The 8402-nt window shown below is 41.7% G+C and overlaps 1 protein-coding gene across 1 annotated transcript in view; it reads left to right on the top strand.

The window, feature by feature from the left end:
- The first annotated feature begins 396 nt into the window (after positions 1 to 396).
- Positions 397 to 8402, top strand: part of CRADD (CASP2 and RIPK1 domain containing adaptor with death domain) — a 331731-nt gene continuing 323725 nt past the window's right edge. The window contains exon 1 of the mRNA XM_006898481.1: positions 397 to 694. Within this exon, the coding sequence (XP_006898543.1) occupies positions 397 to 694 (298 nt within the window). The remainder of the gene's footprint in view (positions 695 to 8402) is intronic.

Here is an 8402-nt window from a genome sequence, read left to right as displayed (position 1 = left end):
TTCATTGTTAAATTTAAGTGGTTAAAGAAAACCACTGTTTCTTCCACTGTTAAAATGAATGCCTCTCTAATTCTCAAAAAAAAAAAAAAAGCATATGCACTTTTGAGCAGTTCTGACTTCCTGCCCACATGGTCCAGTGTCTTTATTAAACAAGGAAGTATGCTTGTCCTTTCACACAAGGACTGGCCCCCAAACTGAGAAAAGATGATGCCAGTTTTATTCATTTCTTTACGTAAATAATAAAAAATAGTTGGTTTGGTTTAATGTTCGTGTGTTGAACAGCCTGGCCTATCACTTTGCTAAAATTCAATGATTCCTTGACCATCAACCCTATGATTTGGAGCTCATCTGTAGTCCTATAATTGGAGTTATGGTTTTGTCTCTTTCCAGGAGGAGATGGAGGCTAGAGACAAGCAAGTGCTTCGCTCGCTTCGCCTGGAGCTGGGTGCAGAGGTCCTGGTGGAGGGACTGGTTCTTCAGTACCTTTACCAGGAGGGGATCTTAACAGAGAACCACATTCAAGAAATCAAAGCTCAAGCCACAGGCCTCCGGAAAACAATGCTGCTCCTTGATATTCTACCTTCCAGGGGACCTAAAGCATTTGACACATTCCTAGATTCCCTGCAGGAGTTTCCCTGGGTGAGGGAGAAGCTGGAGAAGGCAAGAGAAGAAGCTGTCATGGAACTACCTGCAGGTAGGCCTCAGAACGATTACCTCAAACCAGTTCCAGAATCTCTGGAACTTTGTCCTTTGGATCTGAATTTGGGATTTTAGGGAAAACATAGGGTGGGTTCTTGAAAGTTGGTGAGGACTTTGAACTGAAAACATTTGGCCTTGGAGGGACAGAATGAAGAGATGGAAATTAGAAAGTGCCTCTAAGGAAGGTAGGATGAACTGTGATTGCGAAGTTGCAGACGGAAGTTAGAGAATACATTTAGAAATGCTTCCAGGGAAACTTGGCAAGCAACTTGGGAGGCATGTTCTCTCATCAGAGAGCCAGGTCATATCTCAGCCCTTGGCATCGGGAGCCATTTGGAAAGTGCAGATGGGAAAGCAGGCATGAGACCTACTGATAACTGATTTGTGGGGTGCCAGAGTTGCTGGCTGGAAAAGGTCAGATTCCTGAAGGAGGAGACAGCTTCTAGGAAGGCATGCCCTGCACCTGTTCCCCTGGCTGTCTGTGTATGTCCAAAGGGGATTATTTTTAAGAGTGACTTAATTTGTTTTTAAAGGTTACTGGTTTAAGGCCTTCCTTTTTAGTTTGGCTTTCTTTAGACTTCTGAAATATTTAATTCTGCAAGGACAGTCATTTGGTGAGGGATTCATTTTCATTTTTAGTAAGAGTAGGAAACTGTAGAAAAGAGATTAAGTCCATGTGCCTTTAGCTTGGAAGAAGGTGTGATGTGAAAGCACATGACCCTTGTTAATTTCTTCCTTTGTTGTTATTGCCTTGTACTGTTGACCCTATGTACAAGAGCCCTAACCCCTGCTCTATCCTGTGCCAACCTCACTGTCTCTGCCACACCCACTCCTATTATCCCAGTCACTGAATCGATCCATCTCATAGAGGGTCTTCCTCTCCTGCGCTATCCCTCCACCATCCCAAGCATGATGTCCCTCTCTAAGGACAGTCTCTCCTTGCAACATGCCCGAAGTATGTCAGATGAGGCTTCAGAATCCTTGCCTCCAAGGAGCAGCCTAGATATCTTCCATAGCTTCTAGTTTTTGTGTAGTTTTGTTTTTTTAAAACAATGATACATGAAGAACAGGGAACTGAACTGGTCAGGAGGGAAAACAAGGATAATTTAAAGTTGACCTGAAAATTTTTAATGTATTTAGGAAATCAGTATTCTCTGTGGTTTCTAATAGTCATGATAATGCCACTGGTAATCAGTGGCTCCTGGCTCAGTTGTTTTTAAAATACCAATTAAAAAAATAAGCCCCAGTAGTAAAAGATAAATTTTGTTTAGCCTCACGAACATTATAAATTCTGAGTGCTTTCGCATATCATATATGCTAAGAAATTATGATTAATTTTTTATTTTTGTCAGAGATATGTATCTGATCAGTGTAAGACAATCAATTAACTTAAGAACACCTGGTAAAATCTCACTAGAAAAGCAAATAGCTTTTCATTTCCTGTATTGGCCAAACTACAGGTAATATATGGTTTTGGCTTTTTGAAATATATTGAGGACAGGACTCTTCAGGCTAGATTTTTCCTTATAAAATTAAATGCCTTAAGTATCTCAACAAAATCAAACTAAAGAACCAAAGACATTCCTACCACTGTACTGAAAGCAAAATAGATAATGTAGAATTGAAGAGAGGTTAAAAGGTATTAAGGTCTTTTTCTCATGCCTGACTTAAAGATCCTCTTGGATCTTATTGGAAATAACCAAAAAGGCAAAATGAAAAGGTTTTCCAAAATATTTAACTTGATTTTATAGTCTTTTTTGGTAGCGTAAATAAGTATTGTTGCCTTTCATTTAAAGAAGCATAACCCATTTTTATTTTTTTTCCCTTTTCTTAGAGAAGAGGAGAGTAAGCTATTTTGCATCAAAGGGTGAAAGGATTACAGAGAAGCTGAGGAAAAGTAGTTTTGTTTTTTAAAAAAGCAAACAATGTGAAGACTGGAATACAGAATGGGGAAAATGGGGCATATAGCTTTAGAACTTTAGAAAAATGATGTTTCTCCTAAAATTGTTAATGCGGTGCGTAGAAACACATTCCCCCCCGCCGTCATTTGCTGTTAAATGGGAAAACAGGCTACTGAACAGACTAAGTACATTTAATCCTTTTACTTCTTGTTCAGTAACACTGCAGACAAATGGCGTTAGGGCAGCGTCTGACTTCTTCCAGCTTCACAATGGGGAATGGGAATCAAGATCAGTAGCCTCAAAAAAATAGAACTCATAGACAACATTATTATGAGCTTTATTAGGCAAGTAAAGGTTATAATTTAGCATAAGAATTGGCTCTGGATAGATTCCTTAGTTAAGAATGCTGATTCTCACCTATAGGTAGGGATCTCTCTGGTCCCTGACTTCTTGGCTTGATGGCCTTTCAGCTTCTGTTCTGCTTGAACAAGTGCTGACAAGCTCCTTAGCTCTGCTCGTAAGTTCCCAAAGGCACCCCACTCTGTTAGCAAGCCTCCTGTCTGAGGGTGCTCAGTTTTCTCATTCCATGGGGCGGGAAGCCCGCTGTTCCATTTCATGCTATACTCCTCGTCCTGCTGCTGTCATTTCTCTGCTGATGCTTCTTATCATTACAGCTTTCTTTGTCTTCACTCTAGGAAGTTCTTATTATAGGGATATTTTATCCAAAAGTCATACTCTACTCCTGACTCATCTTTCTTCATGATTGTGAGATGCCTCTGGGATGGTTCATTTGAACCCTAGTAGGGTAGCAAAGACGATCAATCCTCTCATTACAGCTCCATATACTTTATTTATGTCGTTCCCCCCCCCACGGAAACCATGAACCATATTTACATTTGCCCTGTACCGTTGAGTCAGAATTCACCCATAGCTGGCCCTCTGGCAGGTTTTCAGTGGGAGTTAATGTCGTGAGAAGAGAGTGCCCATCCTTCTCCCACAGAGCAGCAGGTGGAGATGAACCCCATACCTTCTGGATTGCAACATAGCTTCTAACCACTAGGCTACCAGAGCTCCCTATTTACATTATTGGCAAGTTATACAGTTCCTTTGTGGGCATTTCATAGACTACCTAGAAGGACCATTTACTGTGCCTCATACTGCTTCTGAAATAATAATAATAATAATAATAATAATAATAATAATAATAATAAACAACTGCTTCTGAAGAGGAGGTTAGATTTACCTGTGTTTATATATACCTATACCTGTCTTCTTTAGTGATAATTATATAAACTCACGTCTTAAAATAATTGTTTTTATTCAGTAGCAAATATTTAAACAAGATTACCACCCATTCTATATCAGAGATAATCACTATTCTTAGTCTGAGGTTTACCCGGTATCTTCTTTGTTTTAGTCTCATACAAATCACTTTTAAAATGAATGTAACTTACGGAAACCTAATATAAGTTTATGAATGATATTTGTGTGTGTGGGGAACAGAAGAGAGGAAATGAGATGTTTTAAAGGAGTTGACACTTAATAGCCTTCTTTGGTTTGAGACCTTGAAATGTGTTTTAAAAGTTTTTAAAGCAATTAATTTGATAGTAATTTTTAATTTTTTAAATGAAATTAGAGTTTAAGTCCTTGAAAACCTAGCCTGTTTTTGAAAATCCTATAAAGAGTGGCAGAGCTAAAATGTCTTCCAACTTAATGTTCCTGTAAAAAATGCAAATGGCCCCAGAGGCCTATTTCCTAGGCCCTGGTACTTTTCCAGTGCTGAAAGATAGTAGTTTTTATAAACTTTAAAATAGTACATTGAAATCGCTGTAAAAGCATCTTTGTGTTTTGAGGAACTTGACTGTAGGAAAATGTAGTACTTGTCTGTGTATGGGGCCCTGTTGTTATATGCCCTTAAGTCACTTGTGACTTGTGACTCATAGCGACACTATGCATTACAGTTCTGAACTCTGCTCTATCCTGCACCAACCTTATCATCTCTGACACAGCTAACCTCCCTACGCCAGTCACTGTGTCAGTCCATCTCATCCAGCGTTTTCCTCTCTTGCGCTGTCCTTCCATCTTCCCTAGCATGATGTCCCTCTTCATGGACTGGTCTCACCTTGCAACATGTCCAAAGTATGTCAGACAGAGCTTCAGAAGCCTTGCCTCCAAGGAACAGCCTGGTTTCACCCTCTTCAAGACGGATCTGTTTGTTTTTCTAGCAGTCCATTCAGTAATCTTTTCCAGCACCACAGCTCAAAGACTGTTCTCCTTCTATCATCCCTAGTCGTTGTCCAGCTTTCTGATGTATAGCAAGTGATTATGAAGACCATGACCCAGATCAGGCACACCTTAGTCTCCAGATTGACATCGCTGCTCTGCAGTACTCTACCGTAGTCCCTGACAGCAGACATTACCAATGCAATTAGTCTTTTGATTCCCTGGCTGCTGATACCAACAATGTTTATTATGGAGCTAAGCAAACTGAAGCTGTTAACAATCTCAGTCTTTTTACCGCCTTTCATGATGCTGCCAATCAACCCCGTGGTGAGAATCTTTGTTTTCTTGTTGTTGAGCCTCATTCATATATAAGGCTACAGTCCCTGGCCTTCTGCAGCAGGCTCTTAAGTTACTCCTCAGTTTCAGCAAGCAGGGTTGTGTCATCTGCATAGCGCAGATTGTTGTTGAGTCTTCTTCCAATCTTGATGCCACATTCTTCTTCATAGAGTCCAGCCTCCCAGATGATCTGTTCTGCTTATAGATTGAAAAGATATGGAATTAGGACAGATCCCTGCTGTACACCCTTCCCAATTTTGATCCATGCAGTATTTCCTTGCTCTGTTCTGATGACTGCCTACTGATCCAAGTATAGGTTTCACATAAGCACAATCAAGTGTTCTGGGATTTCCATGATCCACAGTCAAATGCCTTTTGAATAGTCAATGAAACACAGATAGACATTGCTCTGGTACTCTCTGCTTTCAGCCAAGATCCATCTAACATTAGCTACAATATCCCTAGTACCACAGCCTCTTCTAAACCCAGCCTGCACTTCGTGGCATTTCTCTATTGATGTGCTGTTCCAGTAATTTTTGGATTATCTTCAGCAGAATCTTGCTTGCATGTGATATTAATGATATTGTTTGATAATTTCTATGCTCTGTTGGCTAACCTTTCTTTGGAATGTGAACAAATTTTGATTTCTTCAAGTCAGTTGGCCAGATTTCTTGGCACAACTTGGTGAGTACATCCAAGGCAGCGTCTGTTGAAATATGTCAGTTGGTATGAATTCCTTTAGAGCAGCTTGAACATCCTCCTTCATCACCACAGGCTCTTGCTCAGATGTTGTTTCATGAAATTTTGTATGGTTCAAATCTACCAGCTACACCTCAGGAGAAAGGTGAAACATCTCCTCCCATTAAGATTTACAGCCTTGGAAACCTAATGAGAGTTGCCATAGGACAGAATTAACGTGAACAGCAACAGACTGTGAGGCTTTATGTTTTTAAAAATATGCATGTATATATAAATACCATTAACTCGTGTGCTGCACACATTGTGGTTGTTTTGTGAGGGCTTGAGAAGAATGAGAAGGAACGGCTTTCTCTGGACAAGAGGATGATCCTTAAACTTGAGCAGTTTTTATTTTATTAAAAAGCTTTCTCTGTTTAATCTGTCAGAGATTCTTGGTGTTCCTTTTATGTGTTTAATTTTTGTCCAATTTGTCAAGTCTGAGCTGCAGCAAAGGCCTTGTTTGATGATAGAGCTTTGTACGTCTTATATATGTCTGTGTGTAATTTTTTTAGGGAGGATTCAGAGGGATTCTCTCTTCTAACGCTCCCTGCCTCTCTTGAGCAAATCCTCAAACACAAAAACCTACTGTTAACCTTTTGATCCTTTTTATTGTCACAGATTCTGCCTAGGTGACAGTTCTTTGATCTGTCGCTTAGATGCTAATAGATGGTCTTTTCATGCTTTTTTTCCCTCATTCAGTAAGGACCCTTGCATTTTAAAAGGGGTACTCTAGTGATAAAATGACTTACTCCGGCTTGACACTGTGAAAAGATCACTTCACAGTGTGTCCCTTACTGGCCAAGGTCATCATCTAGACACTAGATCAGCTGGAAATCCTCTCTGGGCTCCTGTCAGGTCCTGTAAGTAATGAGGACAGTGTTGGATCGGGGTGAGGGCAGCATGTGGCCGCCTGCCTGGCTTCTCTGCACTGCCAGGCTGTCTCCAGTGTCTGAGCTAATCTGGATCTGCAGAGGAGGTTTATTGTCACCCAGGCCTCACCATCTGGCGGGACTTAGCCTAGGTTATGGTGGCAGTGAGTCCTGGGCCACAAGACTCCCCATTCCAACCGTGACTGGAAGGTTCACTCATTGCCATGGAGTCAGGCTCAACTTGTAGCTGACTCTCCAGTAGGTTTTTGTGAGGTAAACTGCAGGGGAGGAAATGTCTCATCTTTCTCGTCAGTGCTGATGATGGATTCAGACCTCCTGAGAGGCACCACCTTTGCGTTAATAGCCGTGGGACTAGGCCTACTATGATACTTACAGGCTGCTTGGCTTCCCTGTATTTTACCTTTTAGCCTAGTCCTCCTTTAGGCTTGAGTGGTGTTTGTTTCTGAACCATTTTTTTCCTCCCTACACGTGGCCTTTGCTTAGTATACTTTTAGCCTTAGGACAAAGTGAAAGGAACCCAGTTCCAGCCATCCAGCTCAGCTTCTCTTACAGATGCTTGAGGGCTTCAGTAGATCTGCTTTACTGGTTGGAGTGGCTCTCCCTGGATTGATTCATGCCTTAACCTTGCTTGGGCTTGAGCTGATCCTCGCCACGGTCCTTAAGTCCTGGACTCACTCACTGCCCTCACTGGGGCAGAACATGTTATGTTCTTGTTAAGTATCCAGCCAGAACAGACCTATAGCTGACTCTCCAGCAGGTTATAAATCACACGGGAAGAAATTGCTCATTCCCCACCGGCCCTTTGGAGCAGCCATTGGATTAGAACCTCATGCCTTCGGGTTGGCAGTGCAGCTCCTTACAGTAGGCCACCAGAGCTCCCACTGGCTGGCCTATTTCTCCTCTATCCAAGAGCTCTAGGACTCTGCCTGTCTCTTTTTGAGCTGATATTGAGTGACCCTGCCAAGATATCAACTCTTTGCGATATATATACTCTGCCTCTGTATATGTACACAGTGTACAGATATGTATTCTCTGGTACCTTAGAAGTTAAGAGCTGAGTGGCAGCCATTTTAGGGGTAATAGGATTACTATTAAGGAGATTTCTAGCCTGGGTTTCTTTTTGTAGGCTTCTCCAATCATGCCATGTAAACTAAGTGTTGATTTTAGCTTATCCGACCCGTGATTTATCCAGGCCATCCGCTGTAGCTAAGTGGTGTTCCCCTGGTGGGATCTGTGTACTCAAGACGTAACTGTGCGTTTGCATCCACAGCATGACCTCTCCCTGAGCTAGGTGGGGGGAACAGTCTTCAATGAGCACTGGACAGGAAAACAAGGAGCTGTGGTGATGTAATTGATAGCAAGCTGTGCTTCTCATCAGATGGCCTGCAGCAGTTCGAATCTAACAGTGTCTCTGCAAGACAAAGATAAAGAGTCTCCTCCCATAATGATTTACAGCCACAGATACCACACAGAGGGTCACTGTGAATTGAAACTCACTGGTGGGCGATGAATTAAGAGCGGCTGGAGCAATAGTTAACAAAACAAAGGCCCCCTGCTCAGGATAGTCTAGTAATGAGGGGAGGTGATGGAGAGATGGCAAACGAGTCAATAAGAA

Source organism: Elephantulus edwardii, unplaced genomic scaffold (assembly GCF_000299155.1).
Source record: "Elephantulus edwardii isolate Elephantulus edwardi_28Jun2011 unplaced genomic scaffold, EleEdw1.0 scaffold00231, whole genome shotgun sequence".
NCBI classification, from domain to species: domain Eukaryota; kingdom Metazoa; phylum Chordata; class Mammalia; order Macroscelidea; family Macroscelididae; genus Elephantulus; species Elephantulus edwardii.
Note: the sequence above shows the minus strand (reverse complement) of the source record. Positions and strands in the feature narration are given on the sequence as shown.